Source organism: Schistocerca cancellata, chromosome 5, assembly GCF_023864275.1.
Source record: "Schistocerca cancellata isolate TAMUIC-IGC-003103 chromosome 5, iqSchCanc2.1, whole genome shotgun sequence".
Classification (NCBI taxonomy): Eukaryota; Metazoa; Arthropoda; class Insecta; order Orthoptera; family Acrididae; genus Schistocerca; species Schistocerca cancellata.
This window is the reverse complement of record NC_064630.1, coordinates 416,790,880-416,810,322: the sequence shown is the minus strand read 5'-3', so window position 1 is coordinate 416,810,322 and position 19,443 is coordinate 416,790,880. Positions and strand designations below refer to the sequence as shown.

The 19,443-nt window shown below is 38.3% G+C and overlaps 1 protein-coding gene across 4 annotated transcripts in view; it reads right to left on the bottom strand.

The window, feature by feature from the left end:
* LOC126187373 (L-lactate dehydrogenase-like) overlaps nucleotides 1–19,443 on the bottom strand; it is a 291,082-nt gene that overhangs the window by 17,311 nt on the left and 254,328 nt on the right. For 3 of the 4 annotated variants that reach the window (XM_049928421.1, XM_049928420.1, XM_049928419.1), the window contains exons 7-8: nucleotides 15,511–15,634; nucleotides 10,650–11,792 (exon numbers count right to left, since the gene is read on the bottom strand). In XM_049928421.1, coding sequence (XP_049784378.1) covers nucleotides 11,628–11,792; nucleotides 15,511–15,634 — 289 coding nt within the window. In that variant the 3' untranslated portion in view covers nucleotides 10,650–11,627. Of the gene's footprint in view, nucleotides 1–10,649; nucleotides 11,793–15,510; nucleotides 15,635–19,443 lie in introns of those variants that run through there. The other variant, XM_049928418.1, reaches the window with a different exon arrangement.

The following is a 19,443-nucleotide window of genomic DNA, read 5'->3' as shown; positions in this document are numbered from 1 at the left end:
TAACCAATAGAGGTATTTGATTTTAAAGATTTTATGATGGACATTACTTCTGCTTGTTTAGGAAGGGTCATATTCATGTTAGTGAAGCTGTATGTACTGGATGTCTGAGGTACTCCTCAGCCGCACCTGTTGAACCTGACAACCCCATCTTTTCAGGAATAGTTAAGAAATTTTTGTTAAAAAGTTTTGCAACACTGCAGACATCTGTTACCAATGCATAATTTACTCCTGATGCTATTTGTCTCTCTTCATGTCTGTTTCTACCAGTCTCCCCCTTCACTATATGCCACATTGTCTTTATTTTGTTATCTTATGTGACTGTCTTTTTCTTGTAATGTGTTTTCTTTGATGCCCACATTACTATCTTTAATATTTTGCATTATGTCTTGTAATACACTATAGCTTCAACATCGGAGTGTTTCTGACTGATAAACAAGTTTTCTTTTTGTTTCACATGGTATGTTTATTCCTTGAGTAATCCGTGGTTTCTTTGTAGACTTTGGTCAAGTTAGTGTTAATTTTCAGGGAAAACAGTGTTCAAATAAGATAAATACTTTGTTAACAAAAGTGTTGTAGTTTTAATTCATGCCATTAGTTTTGTATCTATCATCCCAGTTCATGTCTTTGAAGAGTGTGCTAAAATAATCAATTTTTGGCTTACTAACCAGACTCTAATTCAGAGTTAATAGATTTTACACCCAGTCTTTTAAAAAAGAAACTACATGTCGTGGTCGGAGAAGCCATTTACTATTGATTTTACGATATAATTTTTTTCCATTATGCTTTTCTGTAAAGATGTTATCAGTGGTTGTTGTTGAGCATCAGCTACCTTAGTTGCGAAGTTTAAGTTAGGAATTAAGCCAAATGATAGTGTTACTAACAGATTATTGCCTGTGAGAGTGTTTATGAAAATCACCAACAACCAATATTTCTTTTTATTTATATTTTTTCATGGTGATATAGAACCAGATTAAAATTACCTACAGGTGATAGATATTCACATACTATCTATTTCTGTATCTATGTGGCTACTCTACAAATTACACTGAAGTGCCTAGCAGAGTGTTCGTTGAACCACTTTCACAATAATTCTGATATTCCACTCTCGAAGAGCACATGGAAAAAACAAACACCTAAATCTTTCCATGCAAGCTCTGATTTCCCTTATTTTATTATGATGTTCGCTTCTCCCTAAGTAGGGTGGTGTCAACAAGATATTTTCACAGTCGGAGGAGAAAGTTGGTGATTGGAGTTTTGTGAGAAGATCCTGCCACAACAGAAAATACCTTTGTTTTAATAATGTCCACCTCAAATCCTGTAGCATGTCCTTGACTCTCTCTCTCCCCCATTTCTCGATAATACAAAATGGGTGCCCTTCTTTGAACTTTCTCAATGTACTCTGTTAATTGTATCTGCTAAGGATCCCACACTATGTGGCAGTACTCAAAAAGAGGATGGACAAGAGTAGTGTAGGCAGTCCCTTTAGCAGATCTGCTGCATTTTCTAAGTGTTCTGCCAATAAAAAACAGTCTTTGGTTCACCTTCCTCACAACATTTTCTACTTGTTATTTACACTTTAAGTTGTTTTTAATTGCAATTCCTAGGTGTTTAGTTGAATTTATGGCCTTTAAATTGATGTGTTGTGTAATTGAAGTTTAATGGATTCCTTTTAGCACTTGTGCGGATGACCTCACACTTCATTATTTAGGGCAAATTGCCAATTTTTGCACCATAATCTAAATCATTTTGCTATTGTTTTTGATCTTCTGATGGTTTTATTAGATGATAAATGACAGCTTCATCTGCAAATAACCTAGGATGGCTGCTCAGATTGTTGCCTAAACATTTGTATAGATAAGGAACAACAGAGGGCCTGTAACACTACCTTGGCAGGCACCAGAAATCACTTCTGTTTAACTCTACGACTTTCCATAAGTTACTATGAATTGTGGCCTCTGACAGGAAATCATGAATCTTGTCACACATCTGAGATGATATCCCATAAGCACGCAATCTGATTGCAAGCCACTTGTGAAGTATGGCGTCAAAAGCCTTCTGGAAATACAAAAATACAGGATCAATTTGAAATATTTTGTCAACAATGTTCAACACTTCGTGTGAGTAAAGAGTTAGTTGTGTTTCACAAGAATGATGTTTTCTAAATCCATGTTGACTCTGTGTCAACAGACCATTATGTTTGAGTTAATTCATATTGTTCAAATACAATATATGTTCCAAAAGTCTGCTGCATGTTAGTGTTAATGATAGGGGCCTGCAGTTTAGTGCATTACTCCTATTGCCATCCTTGAATATTGATGTGATCTGTGCAACTTTCCAGTCTTTGGGTACAGATTTTTCATTGAGTGAATGGTTGTACATGATTGTTAAGTATGGCACTACTGCATCAGCATACTTTTAAAGAAGCCTTATTGGATTCAGTCTGGATTGGAAGGCTGTTTTTATTAAGTGATGCAAGTTGTTTCACTACTCCGATATCTACTTCTAAGTTATTCACATTGACAGCTGTTCTTGATTTGAATTCTGGAGTATTTACTACACCTTCTTTGGTGAAGAAATTTTGGAAGGTTGTGTTCTGTAATTTCGTTTTAGCAGCACTGTCATTGACAGTTGTTTCCATTGCTATTGCTCAGAGAAGTAATTGATTGTGTGTTGCTACTAGCATACAACCAGAATCTCTGTGGATTTTCTGCCAGGCTTCAATCATCTTGCATTGAAGTCTGCATTAAATTTAGAGCTTCTGTAAAAGGTCACCAATCTTCAGGGTTTTGCATTTGTTTAAAATTGGCATGCTTTTTTGTTGTTCCTGCAACACTGTTCTGATCTGTTGTGTGTATCATGGGGGATCAGCTCCATCATTTGTTAATTTATTTGGTGTAAGTGTTTATTAAAATGCATTAGTTACCAATTTCTGCTTTTATTGTACATGCTTCCATATGCTGCTCTACTCAAAATTTATAAATGCCTATGTTCTTAAATTTATGTCAATTCCTGATGAATGTGGCAACTCTTCCTTTCTCCATTTCTGCTCTATAGAAGTGAGATGCTAACCTAAATCCTGTAACACTTAATACATCTACATCAGTGGCCACATGATGTTCAGGGAGGCAGATTATGTCAGCTGGGTTTGATCAATTCATCAATGCAGATAATTCATTCATTAATTTTGCTTTTTAGTCCTTAGATATTTTGATGCACTAAAGACAGCTGACTTCCCAAATGAGTGAGCTAAAACTGGAGTGAAATAAGATTTCTGACAATTGCTGAAAATTTTTAACCAACAGCTGTTTGTGCTGATGCAACATGCCAGAATCATGTTTAGTTTCTTTCTCAGCCTCAAGGTTTCGTTTGATCTTAACCTCTCTTGCAATTACCTTCTTTCTGTCTTCCCTACCCTACTACAAAAGGTGCTTTTCTGAACCATGTAGCCACTGGTATTTCATGACTCAGGATAGTGCCACCCTCCTAAAATTTTCTATTATTAGCTCAGCCAGTTTATCCTCCCTTTTCCTGTTGTGGTGAAGGCCTGGTCTAGCATAATTCCACCTACTGAGAGAATCTACAGGAATCACTCCAATATGTGATCCTGCACTTGTCATAAGCAGCCATTCCAACTCCAGATTAACTCTCCTGACTGAAGAGCTTGAATAAGGTTGGTCATGACACCTGAGAGCATCACTACAGGCAACGAAACATGGGTTCATCTCTTCCAACTGGAAACAAGGCCATTGAGTGGTGCCACACCACCTCTCCTCTGAAGAAAAAGATCAAAGCCACACTCTCAGCTGATGAAGTCATGGCAACAGCTTTCTGGGACTCTGAAAGGGTTATTCTGGCTGATACACTGTGTCATGGTGCAACCATCAATTCCATAGTTTAGTGTGTTCATCACTACAAAAATGCAAACAAACTTAGCCCTCTCCACGACAAGACAAGGCCTCACTCCAGTCTGTCCACATGACGGGAGCTCGCAGAACTTCATTGGATTGTTCTTCCTCATCCAATCTACTGCCCGGATCTTGCACCTTCCAACTTACATCTATCTGTTTGGCCCAATGAACCATGCACTCCACAGGCAGCAGTATGTGGATTTTGGAGAGGTTATTGATGCAGCAAGGCATTGGCTCCAATACAGACCAGAAGAGTGGTACCTTATGGGCACACACAGCCTCTGAAAGGTGGCATAAGGCCACTGCTTTTATCAGAGATTAGCCAAAAGAGTGGGGAATAATTCATTGTAATGGAATCCCAAATAAAATCAACCTGCTTTCAGAAAAAAATGTGTTACATTAATTATTGAACACCTCAAATACTCTTTATCACATTACTTCCCACAGTAGTTTGGAAAAAGAAGTCAGTAAGGAAAATTGGATGAATGATAAATAATTAAGTCTTTCTTTACATCTTTCCTATGACAAGCTTTAACAATGGCATATTTTAATCTATCCGGAAAAATTCCTCTGTGCCAGTGATACATTACATAAATCACTCACAACCGTGCATATTAAGTTTGAAGAACTCTTGGAATTCCATCTGCAGCACTTGAGGTATTGTTTCTCAGAATTTTTATATTTCTATTAATTCCAGTGAAGGATGTTGGTGCTACTTTTAGCTGCTTAAAGTTGTGTGGAATGACATTTTCAATATATTTTCTTGCTTCTTCAGCTGAACCACTTAATCCTGTTTCTCCTGCTACTTTTAGAAAGTCATTGTTAAAAGTACTAGTAACTTGTGAATTATGAGTCACAACATCATCATTTAGTTTAACCATTATTGCATCTTTTGCAGTGACTGGCTGACCTGTCCCCCATTAGTTTCAGCACAGGCCCACTGCACTACATTACACTGTTGGCGTGGGTACTTCATAGTCTGACAGTGTCTCAATAACAACTGGGGAACAGAATCCTATGAGAGGAAATGAAAACTCACCATGTATGTCAATCTACAGGAAGCATGAAATCTGAAACCTCATAGAGACAACAACTCTGTCAGCAGATGTTTGTGCACCCTCTGCAACAGGTTTCTGCACTGTTCTGCTGCACTACCCATGCTAGCTCATGTGCCTCCATCATGATATCTGCTGGCAGGGATATGAAATCCCTCCCCCCTGGAAAGGCCATATAGGTCTGAAAATAGCCAGGCTTGGGCCATAGCCTCCAGTGCAGAACTGTAGAGGCTACCAGAGGACCCAGAAGCATACTGACCACCAAAGGACCAGCTCTGGGAGGAAATAGAGGCAGGCCATGGTGGTCCACAGCATGCGACTCAGAGCACCACAAATCCCGGAGACCCCACTGCTGATGCCCATGCAAACGTTCTGCCAGACTGCATCTGTTGACTGGAGTCACCCAGGATGTAGCTAGAAAGCTTGACAATGTGTTGTTGCAGGAATGCAGGAAGAGACAGACACTGACTCCTTTATTTGATTCTTGAACATATGTAAAAATCTCTCCATCTCCGAGTTAGAAGTCAGGTGAAATGGGACAGTAGTCCAATACTGAAAACCATTGTGAATGCAGACTCCAGTAACACGCAACTGCCTACTGTTATCAGACACAAGGGTCCTGGAGGACCCTCAATGTCAAAAACAATGGATGAACAGTGGCTGTTAAGGACACAGAGGACAGATTGGCTACAAATGGAGATTTGGAACAATGTGTTGATCACTAACACACACTGCCAAGGAACAGACCCATGAAATCTATGTACATGCTGTCCCACGAGTGTTCTGGAAGTAGCCATGGAGAAATCTTGCAGGTGGTGCAAGCCCATACCAACATTTGATGTCACAATTGACTCACAGCCAGTAGACGTGAAATAGCACCAAGTTATACCCTAGTGTGATGCATGCAGCAACTGAAGTGTGGGAGGGCACAATGCTAGGGAGCAACCATTCAGCAGCATTGCTCCTCCATGACAAGCCTAAATACCATCAGAACAAGGTTGAGTCAATTTCATAGGAGAAAAAAAACTTACACCATACTGGATTCACAACCTAAGAGTTGCACTCCAGCAAACACATCTGAACTGCTGAAATGATTTTCCAGAAAAGTGGGTCAGCAGCTGTGGCAGTCATGACTGCTCACGCTGGCAATGGAAAAGCCAACAAGGTTTGTCACAAGCCATCATCTAAAGCAGAAGCCAATCAAACTCCAACTTGGGCCTCTGGTAGCTACAATAGCCCATCAGCATTGGCATGCTGAATGGTGGAATGGTAACAAAGGTCATAGCAATAGTTATTGAGAAAGAGAGCCTACCCCTGAAATCTTTGAGCAGTCCTATTGGGCAGCTTGTAACAAGGTACAAATAAGGAAACCAGTGGCTTGTGATCAGTTATTTGGAGGAATTTCACCCGTACAAGAAAACATGAAACTTTTTAACCACGAAATTAATAGCTTGCTCCTCCTTTTTCACTCACACAGCAAAAAGCATCCTCAATGCACAAGCAGCAAGCTGTTCTGTACCATCCAGGTTCTGGTGGGGCAGAATTCCATCAATGCTATACTGGGAACAGGACAGGGTGAAACGTTTACCCAGCATAAAAGGCAGACAGAGAACAGAGCACAAAAACTGCTCAAGAGACTTAAAAGCCCATTGGCAAACAAATGTAACACCCTTCTGGTGAAGTCAGTTAAGAGGATCAGATGTATGTGGCCCAAGGATTAAGCATAATATGAAAAAAAAAAAAAAACTGGAGCTCCTTAAGTTTCTTAGATGCTGGCAGGCTGATGACAGCTTTGATGTGGTCATCTGTCAGGATGAGGCTATCTTTGCTAAGCCCATGTCCCATAAATGCACCTTTGGGCAGAAGAAACTGGACTTTTCCAGCCTGCAGTGAAGGCAACTCACCAGAAGGCATTGGAAAACCAGCTCAACATTTTGTAAATGTTAAATGTTCCTCTCTTGTAGGGCCTGTTACACAGAGGTCTTCAAGGTAGTTGATGCGCAGAGAATTTCAGAACCAGCTGCACCAATACTGTTGTTGAATTCCCAGTGTTGACAAGATTCCAAAAGGCGAATGATAAAACTGGTAAAACGTAAGTGAGTGTGAAGAACCAAGACAGTCCAAGAGACTGTATCCAACAGTAACTGCTGGTGGGCATTTTGCAGGTTTATGTGTGATTACTACTGGTTCCCTGATGACTTCACCAACAACTCTGCCATCCAAATAATAGGATATGAATCCATGACACATTTTGTATTGGCTGTCTGTTTAAAAATCGGTTTGAAGGTGTATGGCACCATTGGGTGTTTGAACCACCACCAAAGGAGTGGCCTATTGACTTGATTGAATAGGTAAGAGAAATGACCCTTCATTCTGCCAGTGCTGCAATTAGGCCTTTACCTTGTTGTGCATGATGAAGGGAATAGCATGAGGGGGGGGGGGGGGGGATGGTGCAGGTGATCATATTTAGGAAGTGCCAATGGCTTAAGGGAAACGTGTGCCTGGAAATATTCTGCCTGCCCCAAAGTACTCAAACAGTGGGCTGTATGACTGCAGCAAGGAGTCCAAACTGTGGAAAGGAACAGAGACACTAAATGCACTTCATTAACCATCACGAAGCCAAAAACAGAAAGGCATCTCGCTAAAAGATATTCTGTGTCAACAGTGAATTGATCACTAACAATGAGAGTTGCCACTTGACTTTCTGATAACATGCATGGAGGAGAATTGGCCCCACAAAGTAATGCACTGTTTACTGTAAGACGTATGACGTAGCAGCCATTTCAACTCCAGGCATCCTGCAGCCAGTATGTATCTAAGTTAATGACACTGACCTTCACTCCTGTGTCTTAGAAACCATTCATAATAGGAATGTTCCTGCTTTATCTCCAAATACTGACTATTCCCCCAGGTACACCCTGCATAATCCACCTGAAACCTTCTGGTGTCTCATTTACATATACAGGCTTATTTTACATTTTTATGTTATTAACAAGAATGAATAGTTTTAAAGACTCATCATTTATACTGACATGGCATCAACACCTTAATGGCAGCATCTCTGCTTCACCTACCTTCAGTATGCTGTCTGGAAACACCACACATCAAATGAGAGGTCAACCAAATATTTGCATCTACGGAAGAATAACAGTAAATTTACATACATCAAGCATTCTTTCTCAGACTTGAAAAATTAGGTAGTGAGACATTTGAAACTCCACCATTCACCAACATCCAAACCAAAGACAAAATACAAAGTTAATCTTTGATAATACTTCATGATTTTGGAGTTAGAAGTGGGTCATATACTTGGATTTGGAGAGGTTTGGAAGGAATCAATCATGGCTGCCTTTCCTCGAAACAAAACTGAGATGAACCTAGACTAGGCAAGTATTCCAATCCAGTTCTTCCAGAATGTGATTCCAATATTTTAACATTATGCCAAAGAATGATACAGAACCTTTGAAGTAGTGACTAGCAAGGATTTGTCTTTACAATTGCTTATTCAGTGCTGCCTTGAATTGCAAAAGCTCTTGAAGTGACTAGGCTAACACTCAAATCCAGTTAATGCTCGGTAATTCCCATAAATTTTTTCACAGTAGGCATCTGTATACATCTCATAGAACATAATGTTTATAGAACTGACAAATACTATAAACATTTCCAATTTGCTGCTTTTGGTATGGAGAAAAGCAGCTACTTGTAACCAACTGAAATGTGTAAGACTCTCCAATCCCACTCACTGCAACTGAGACTGTAATACTGAACTAATATCCCTTGTGTAAGACGTATTCAGTGCAAAACCTTCTCTCAATACAGAGGATTGTGTAATGTGTTCTAGACCACTAACTGAATATACGTAGATGGCTTTTTCAGTGCTTTATATGGTGTGTGCACATTGAATTACAGACAATGGACCAACAAATATGTAAGCAAAATTAAGATATCATATTACAAATACCCACCATTTTCAATCCTTTAATACATTCTAATTTGTTATGGAATGAGTGAAAGAAGAACACTGTTTGTTTGGAGTCTAAATGTTATGGGCTCCTACCAATTAACTGTAGGTACACACAAGATAATGTCTAACAGTCAGCAAACCTAAATACTCACCATTCCATGCTAGAAGTGGTTATGTTTTATCTACTATTTTTGCTTTATTTGTCAACTATGGTAGTAAACAATTAATTACACTGATAAAATTGATAACACTTTGCTATTCTAGAGGCAGTGACAGTTGCCACCACACAAAAAAGACTACTAACACAAATCCTACTAACATTAAAAACGTGTCACACACAGGGACTCGGACATCGAATCAGAGTAGAAGTCCTGTTACCTGATCCACTGCAGACTAAGTAAATGGCAACATTAATTAAAGATTATCACTGTGTGTGGGGAGGGGGGGGGGGCAGAGCTGTGGAGAGGGGTGGAAAGGGGGGGGGGGAGAGAGATAACTGGTAACCTTTATCCTGGTGTAACAAAATTTCAATGTCAAATATTCATTTAGTTAATTAGCAAACATAACCTTCTAACCGGCACAAACTAACCGCTAACCGGCACAAACAAACCGCTGCTAACCGGCACAAACAAACCGCTGCTAACCGGCACAAACAAACCGCTGCTAACTGGCACAAACAAACCGCTGCTAACCGGCACAAACAAACCGCTGCTAACCGGCACAAACAAACCGCTGCTAACCGGCACAAACAAACCGCTGCTAACCGGCACAAACAAACCGCTGCTAACCGGCACAAACAAACCGCTAACCGGCGCAAACATACCGCTAACCGGCGCAAACATACCGCTAACCGGCGCAAACATACCGCTAACCGGCGCAAACATACCGCTAACCGGCGCAAACATACCGCTAACCGGCGCAAACATACCACTAACCGGCGCAAACATACCACTAACCGGCGCAAACATACCGCTAACCAGCGCAAACATACCGCTAACCAGCGCAAACATACCGCTAACCAGCGCAAACATACCGCTAACCAGCGCAAACATACCGCTAACCAGCACAAACATACCGCTAACCAGCACAAACATACCGATAACCAGCACAAACATACCGCTAACCAGCACAAACATACCGCTAATCAGCACAAACATACCGCTAACCAGGACAAACATACCACTAACCAGCAGGTTTGCACAACTAACCAGCAGGTATGTACAACTAACCAGCAGAAAATACCACTAACCAGCACAAATAAATTAGTAACTAGCACAAATCCCAGTACACATTTACGTATCTTGCATCTTCTGCATATAAACATTAATTTTTTTTCACAAAATATGAGTGTTTCACTCTGTGTAAGATTTTGAAGAGAAATTAGTCAAACATTTCCCTCAGATGAGAAGGAACGACCCCAACCATTTTCACTAGTGTGTTGAACTGCTGGCTGATGCTAATTGGGCCTAGGTATTAACCATGAGTGTAGTGAAGCACATAGACTTAGTAACTCAATTCCACACAAGCACCAAAATGTGTGTTCAGTGATGCAGTGCCCAGAAGTAAGATTTCAGTCAGTCTTTTCTACTTCCAGTGATGTTGCTTTTTTAATGACATTAACAGCATATCTTCACTTCAAAATTCCATTCACATATTTTAAAGGTTAAAGACATTGTTTTATTTGTAGTGAAGAACATCAGTCCAATAAATTATTGAAGACAATTACATTTGCTGGACGAGGTATTTTCCAGTATTCTTTATTTAATCTTAAATTATAATTCTCCATTTACTTACAGTGTGGGCAACATGCTCGGACATTTTTTTTTTTTACAATAAATACTCTTTGTAACATTCTTTTTAATAAATACTGTAAACTTGAGACAACAGCAGACAAATTTGCCTCAATGCTCTCTCAGATATGGCTTAATTAAATCTCATGGTACAAAATTATGAAACATTATTTTAAATTTAAAAAAAAAGTACACAAATAATTGTTGTTCTGATAGGATTTGTGTCTAGTTACATGAAAACTAAATGTGAGTGGCTAAGGCAAAAGCCTAAGTGACAGCTTCACAGCAGAACAAAAATACAGCAAATTTCACAATACTGTGTTAGGAACTTGTCTGCATGAGCAGATTTCCACTTGCACACACATTAGTAGCACATTATTAAAAACAAACTAAAGCACACAAACACACATACATGGCACAAATGGACTATTCTTACATGTATTTACATAAATAAGAAATTCAACACTGTTTAAGGGTTGAATGATGAAACAGGTGCACATGACAGTTACTATTCAACATGACAATTTCAAAAGTCTCTGTATAAAACTATACATGACATACAATTAGAAAAATAAAAATTTAGAAATAAATTTTTTTTTTCAAATGACATATGGCAAGGAAAGAAGCTTTAGTAATTTTTGTTCAGGTAGTTACCATCTTCTCAATGTAAATTATGTAACTCAAGACTGTTGCCACTGACAGATGATGCAATAAATACTTTGGTATTTTATCATTACATCTCAGCAGTTATCAACTTTGGCATAAACATTTATGAGTATTATTATCAATCTATTTATCTATGATTTTCAGATCATTATCTTGACAGTCTGATGATAATACTTCAATCACTTGTAATATTGAATCAGCTTATATCCTGTTGCATAAATAAAAAAAAAGTATAACACAAAAATTACCATTTTAGACCAGTTTGTACTTCAAACATTAAATCAGCAGATTTATTTAGCATGGCGGTTTCTTCTGCAGTGAGTGGCTGTTTCACTATGTGTGTAACTCCATTCTCTCCCAACACACATGGCAAAGAGAGAAATACATCCTTGGAAATACCATGATGACCCTGTAAAAGTTTTCTTATATTAATAAAATCTGTGTTAAAAGAGAAGCAAATCAACACAGTATGTGTGTGTGTGTGTGTGTGTGTGTGTGTGTGTGTGTGTGTGTAGAGAGAGAGAGAGAGAGAGAGAGAGAGAGAGAGAGAGAGAGAGAGAGAGAGAGAGAGAGAGAGAATGAATTCTTATTAAACAGGCAAAAATAACATCTGTTTTGAGGAAAATAACACTGAATTTGGCCATAAAATAAAACAACTTACCACTTTTTCATGTCCCTAATTATAGATAACTACATTATCTTTTAAATAGTTGGAGTTCTATATTACATGACAGACCATTAATAAATAAGGAGCAGTCAAATGAAAACTGAACAACTTCCACAATTGGACCATGCAATGGTTCCATTCAAAGCAATCACCACATATGTTAAGATATTTATCCCAGTGAGAGATAAAGCAGTCAGTTCCTGTTTCGTAGGACACAGCTGGCCACTGATGTGTCCTCAGCTGCACTCACACTTGCACTTCCTTGTCTGTCTGGAACCAACATCCCTGTGACTGTCTTCAGGTTGCAAGGGTGTGAAAACCACACAGTAAAAGATCTGAGCTCTAAGGAGGACATTGCAGTGTTTTCCAACCAAATAACTTAAATGTAGCCTTCATCCAATTGGCAGTGTGAGTGTGGGAGAGGATGTTATCATGAAACAGGATAATTCTGTCAGACAGCATTCCTGGGCATTTTGACTTTTTGATATGTCGTGGTTTTTGCAAAGTACCTTCATAGTGCTGTGTGTAGACTGTGGTTCCGCACTCTATGAACTAGGCATACTGTTGCATGATAATGCCTGTCCCCACACTGCCAAACAGAGGAAGGCTATGCTTTAGCGATTTGGCTGGGAAATACTGCAATATCCATAAGCCCACATCTTTCACCGTGTGATTTTCAGATCTTGGTGATCTGAACAAAGGCATGGATGTTAGTTTCAGTCAGCTGAGAAAGTACAAGAGTGGACGCAGTTGTGGATTCATCAGTGGCCAATCGCATTCTATGGAACGGGAATTAATCATCTCATCTCCCAGTGGGATAAATATCTTCACACTTGAAGATTACTTTTGAATGGAACAATTCCATGGACCTGTTGTGAATGTGTTCAGTTTCCATTGAACTACTTGTTATATACGAATGACCTAGCATATAATATTAATCTTGGACTTTCTGGAGATGATGATGATGACAATGACGATGATATCTACAATTAGGGACATGAAAAAGTTGCTTTATTTTGTGACCAAATTTGATGTTATTTTTTGTCCAAACTGATGTTAGTTTTGCCTGGTTCAGTGTTTTCTTGTCAAATTAACTGGTATCTTCTTGTAAAATTTGGTAAGTATTTTCTGCCATCTTAGGCATTTTTTGCCAAATTCAGTCTTATTCTTTTGCCAAATCTGGTGTATTTTCCCCAGTTATGAATATTTTTTTTTAAATTTTTGTCCTATTTTCTTTGTCATGTCGAAGTTGCATGGGACTGTCACTTTAAGATTATACATGAACCTCAGCTTTGAGGATATAAGAAGTCAAACTCCAGTTTTAACACTCAAAAAATGTCAGTTATGAATATTAGTAACCTGGTGTCCTCATTTATAACATTCTGTAAGTGGGCTGCTTCTGTGTTGGCAGCGCTGTGTAGCACTTTGCATTGGATCTCTGACTGCGCTTTCTTTGTAAGAGACCCTGTGGCTGGTTGGACTCATTGTTGGAAGATTACCAGTAGTGTTGGGCAGTTGGAAGTTAGTCGCCAGCAGTGATGGAAGTATTGTTGGGCAGTGGAGGTGAACAGCCAGCAGTGATGGATGTTAAATGTGAGAAGTTAGCATTGATGGAGGGTAGAGGTCTGAAGTGTTAGCATAGACTAATGATCTGGAAGTATCCAACTCGGAGATTGAAAATTATTCATGATTATATATATCTTTGTACTGGATGTCAATGACGATTTATATTTGTGTTTGAACTGGATGTCGCATTATTAAAGTAAAAAATACATCATTTTGTTTGCAACAAAATCTTTCCTTTGCTAACCACATGCCTATTAGTAGTTAGTGGCTTTAGTAGTTAGTATATTTTATTTAGCTGGCAGTAATGCTCACTATATTGTCAGAAGTTCGCGCAGTGAAGATCTTTGTGAGGCAAGTGCTTAATGAAATGTGTAGGTTATCATCAGGATTGCTTCTTATTCAAGGCCATTCTTTTGTATTAATTATTTGAAGTCAGGTTGTTATTTTGTTGAGCAGTCAGATTTTGTTGTGATAGTATATTGTGGGTCAGTGTTAACATGATAAGAAAAAGTACAGAGAAAGTAGGCTCAGTACATTCAGTTTTACTCAGCTGTTTCAGAATCAAATAACATAGAAGTTTCATCTTCTCAGTCATTCAGCAATCTAAGTACAGACTCAGACATTTAAATAAAGAAGTTTCAATTCTTATATGGCAAAATTACAAATTTTGTAATAGCTCATAAGACATCATCCATTTTGCATTGTTTCACTAGGAAGTGCTAATTTTGCATCATTTTTTATGAGATTTTCCTGTCCATATCTCTAATGAATAACTATTTGATAAAAGGTTGTACAAAAATTTAGCAAAAGCTTGATTAGATTTTGAAGTGGCGCAAAGACTGGTAGCTTACTTTAAATGATCAGAAATGTAAAATTTGGCACTTTGAAAATGCAAAGCATGGCATCCTATGCATACAATATCAATGAGTCAGAATCGGAATCATTCAATTCATATTAATACCTGACTGTAACAAATTGTAAGTATAAGCAGTGGGAACTGATAGGATACTGGGTAAATGCCAGTAATAGAAACTGTTTACAGAACACTTTTTCATCCAATAACACTGGACAAATGTACGAGACCGATAGCAAATGCAAACAACTGGGGATATTAAACATATATGTTGAACACCTGCTTAAATGGTCACAGGTTTGTTTCACTAATGGGATAGCATCACAGAAATGCTGAAAAATCTAAACCAGCAATGACTCCAAGTGGTCTGCTATCCTGTGAAAGTGTACTTAACAAAGTTTGAAGAACAAGTCTTCAACGAAGAATCTAGGACTACTATAGCTCCCTATTTAGTGTCACAGTAGGGGTCACAAAGACAAAGACTAATTACAGTGTGTGAAAGGCATTTAAACACTCATTCTTTCTAAGCACCATATGCAAATGAAACAAGAAGAAACTAAATACATGGTACTGTGGGGGAAGTACCCTCTACCATACATGTCACAAGGTTTGCAGAGGACAGATGATAAAATTCTAGTAAGACACTTTTATGTATTTCTTGTTCTTGAGTGTATCGTTTATGACAAACATTTCACAGATCGTAAAAAGAAAGCCAATGTTACACTTTACGTATTCGCAAGTGATACGAATACCATCTGCATACATGATGCATAGTCAACTTTATTTTGTTTGGTCCAGAAACCCAGTAGTTAGGGCAAAAAGAGTATACCCTGGGAAAATGAGAAATGGATATGGTACCTATAAAAAAAAAGGGCCCTGAACCAAATTACCCTAAAAAAGTTAGAACTGTAAAATAAATTAATAACATTTTATAAGTGATGTGTTTTGTGTGCACAATCATGAAAATACATTATAACATGAGAATATAATTTTAAAGCAAAAATGGTGGTATAAACAGACAGTTAATCAGATTTTACTCACATTAACCAATGTTGACACAGCATGAACAACATGAGCATTGCGCAAAATGCTTTGTGCTAAAGCTGCAACACTCAGCCCAATAGCCCATGATGTATAACCCTTTAGTTTTATGACCTCATATGCACTGGAAAGGAGAAAAACTATTATTAATCACATGTAGCAGCCCTGGGCATTATTGCTATATAAGATTAAACAATTGCATTTAAAGAGAAAGAAACCAAAATCCTATCAACGGAATATAATAATTAGAAACAACAGTTTTAACATTAACAAGAATACCACTGCATTTTTTAGAATTATAACTCTCATAGTTAAGGACTGATAACACATGTTAATCATTTGCAACTAAGATTCCAATCCATATGCTCATACACATTCATGGAAAAAGCATGAAGGAATGATCCAAATGGAATGGAAATCAGTAGATGTGATGTACATGTATAAATGAATGTTTAAAATTTAAAAAAATTGGTGATTTATTCAAGAGAGTAAGCTTCATAAATTGAGTAAGTCAATAACAAGGTTGCTCCACCTCTGGTTCTTATGCAAATGGTTATTTGGTTTGGCATTGACTGATAAGAGTTGTTGGATGTCCTCCTGAGGGTATTGCGCCAGATTCTGTCTAATTGGCACATTATATCTTCAAAATCCTGAGTTGGTTGGAAGGTCCTGTCCATAATGCTCTGAACATTGTTGATTTAAGAGAGATCTGGTGACCTTACTGGCCAAGGTAGGGTATGGCAAGCAATAATACAACCAATAAAAACTCTAGCCATGTACAGGCAGGAATTTTCTTACCAATATGTAACCCCAGGATGACTTACCATGAAGGGCAACAAAATGGGGTGTAGAATATTACTGGTGTACTACTGTGCTGTAAAAGTGCCATTGTTGACAACCAAACACATCCTGCTATAAAAGAAATGGCACCTCAGACCATAATTCCCGGCTCTCAGTATGCATGCATGGCAGGCAACAGTCAGATTGGTATCCCACAGCTATCTGGGTCACCTCCAGATGTGCCTTTGGCCTGTAATCTTGTTGACCGAAGTAGAATTGTCTTCACTTTCAAGTCCTGTTTCAAACTGAGCCCCCATAACCAGTGAAGACATGCCCAGATATTCCCTGGACTGCAGTGAGATACCAGCCTGACTGTCACCTGCTGTATATTCTGACATCCAAGAGTGATGGTCTGGGGTGCCGCTTCATTTCATTTCACAGCAGGACCCCTTTGGTTGTCACCTGTGCCACCCATGCAACACAGACACAAGCTGACAGTATTGCACCCTGCATTTCGTTGTTGTTCATGTCAAATCATCTGGGCTTACAAAGCCCAACTGCACATGACAAGAGTTTCTGCTGCTTGTCTTTGTGCTCATCAAACCCTATCCTAGCCAGTGAGGTAACTGAATCTCTCTCCCATAGAGAATGTTTGGAGCGTTATAGGCAGGGCCCTCCAACCATCTCAGGATTTTGATGATCCTACATGCCAATTGGACAGAATCTGGATGATATCCCTCAGGAATACAACCAACAACTCCATCAATCACGACCAACCTGCTCATAAGTGTCAGAGGTGGTCCAACGCATTACTGACTTGCTCATTCCCTTGTAAACATTATTATTAAATGTTTCTGAACCAGTAATATCGTTTGTCTGTACAAGTACATCACATCTACCAATTTCTGTCTCGTTCAGATACTTCCTTCATGGTACTTTTTTTGTCGGAGTGTATCCTTCAGTTTATCAGAGTACATTAGTGATCTCACACAAAGTTAGAACAGTAAGACAAACTCTGTAGAGGTGATATATATATGTCATAGAAGACATGTTACTCAGATCCACAGAGAGAGAAACTGAAGTGGCATGCAAGATTTTTTGGCCAAGACTCAATATCAGGGGTGGGTATAATAATGTAATTGAATCCTTCTTTTGACTACCAGAAGGCGACCTGATGTAACTGAAAACTTTAGTACTTATGTTCACTTATCATACTGTAATCATTGGAGGAGGCTTTAATCACCCATCAATTAATTGGAAAAATAAGAGTTTTGTGAGTGGTGAACTTGAAAAACATCCTGTGCAACAGTACTAAATGTCTTCTCTGAAAACTACCTAAAGCAGATTGTTCAAAACCCCACTCATGATGGAAATATTTGAGATATAATGGCAACAAATAGACATAATGTCTTTGAGAGTGTCAACATTGAAACTGGTATCAATGACCATGAGATAGTTGTGGCACCAGTGGAAAATGAAATACAAAGGGCAACTGAAAGAAATACACAGATTTGTAATTTTCTGGGCCTACTGTGTAATAAATACCTTTCAAGGACATAATATTTGTATAGCCAGTGAAGAATATTAGTTTTACTTGAACTACAGACCTATTCAGCTATACAGCCATCATTATGTGATGTTTTCAAGTCCTGACTTCCAGGCAATATCGTTGTTCTGTTGCCTGTTGCTGTCTATTTGTTTACTGATTATATTTTTCATTGTTGTTCTGTTAGTAATCAGTTGAGTGTTATGTTCTGATATTTATTAGTAATGATCAGAAATAAACATACTTTCAAGCTGAAAGTTTGTGACAGCAATTACATCAGATGATCAGCAATATTTTATGTACTACTAATCTGACATAGTTGCTGTCATGCAATTTCAACTGGAAATTAAGTTTATTTCTGACCATTTCTAATGAACTGTCACAATGTAACAACTGGTTAATACTAGAATAATGATGAAAAAATATGACCAGTACACTAAGACAGCAACAGAGATAATAAAATCGCTTATAATCTGTCACTAAATGTCAACTACAGACTAAGATTTATTTCTGGGCAATTTCTGACCACTACTAAAAGAAAAGTCAGAACATACTAGAAAACTAATTATTATTGCTACATTAACATAAAATATAATCAGTAACAAATAGACAGCAATGGAAACAATGATACTGCATGGGAGTCAGGACTTGAAAAAATAACCTGGTGATGGCTGTATAGCTCCAATAGGCTTATAGTTCAAACAAATAAAATATTCACAGCAGTGTAACTGGTTACATAAGTATAATATGCCCTTGAAAACACAATGCTACATATGTTCAGTAAACCACATAAAAAAAGCATTAGTGTCATATCTCAATGACAAACTTTAAACTTTCAACACAGGGCAGCAGCATGTAGTCGAGCTTTGGCTCAAATTTAGGGGAACAGATTCCCTTGCACTGGTTATGTATGTACCCTGAAGAACAGTTCATAATGAGAGGGACCCTCATGGTGTACAGTAACTGTAAAAAAAAAAACTTCTAAAGACACAGAGACAACTGCGTTATAGGTGTAAAAAACCGAAAGAAATTCTGGTCATTTGTAAATGATGTTTGTGGCAGCAAAGTCAGTGTCCAGTCACTTGCAGATGGGACAGGACCTGAAATTGAGGGTTGCAAAGCAGAAGCAGAAGCAGAAGCAGAAATGCTTAACTCCATTTTCAAAAGTTCCTTTAGAAAGGAAAACCCAGGAGACTGCCACAATTTAATTCTCATACCACTGAAAAGATAAGTGAAATAATTTTTAATGTCAGTGCATTGAGAAACAGACAAAGTTGTTAAAACTGAACAAAGCTCTAGACCTAAAGGAATCCTCAGCAGCTCCTATGTTGAATTTGCAGCCAAGTTAGCCCTTCTTTTAACTATTATCAGACACAGATCTGTTGAACAAAAAAACATGTCCAGTAGTTGGAAGAAAGCACAGGTCACACCCGTTTAATAAGAAGGGTGGTATACGTGAACCACAAAACTACATCCAATATCCTTGATATCAATTTGTTGTAGATGCTTAGAACATATCCTGAGCTCAAATATAACAAGGAATCTCTAACAGAATGACCTCCTCGATGCGAACAAGTATGGATTCTGAAAACATCCATCACGTGAAA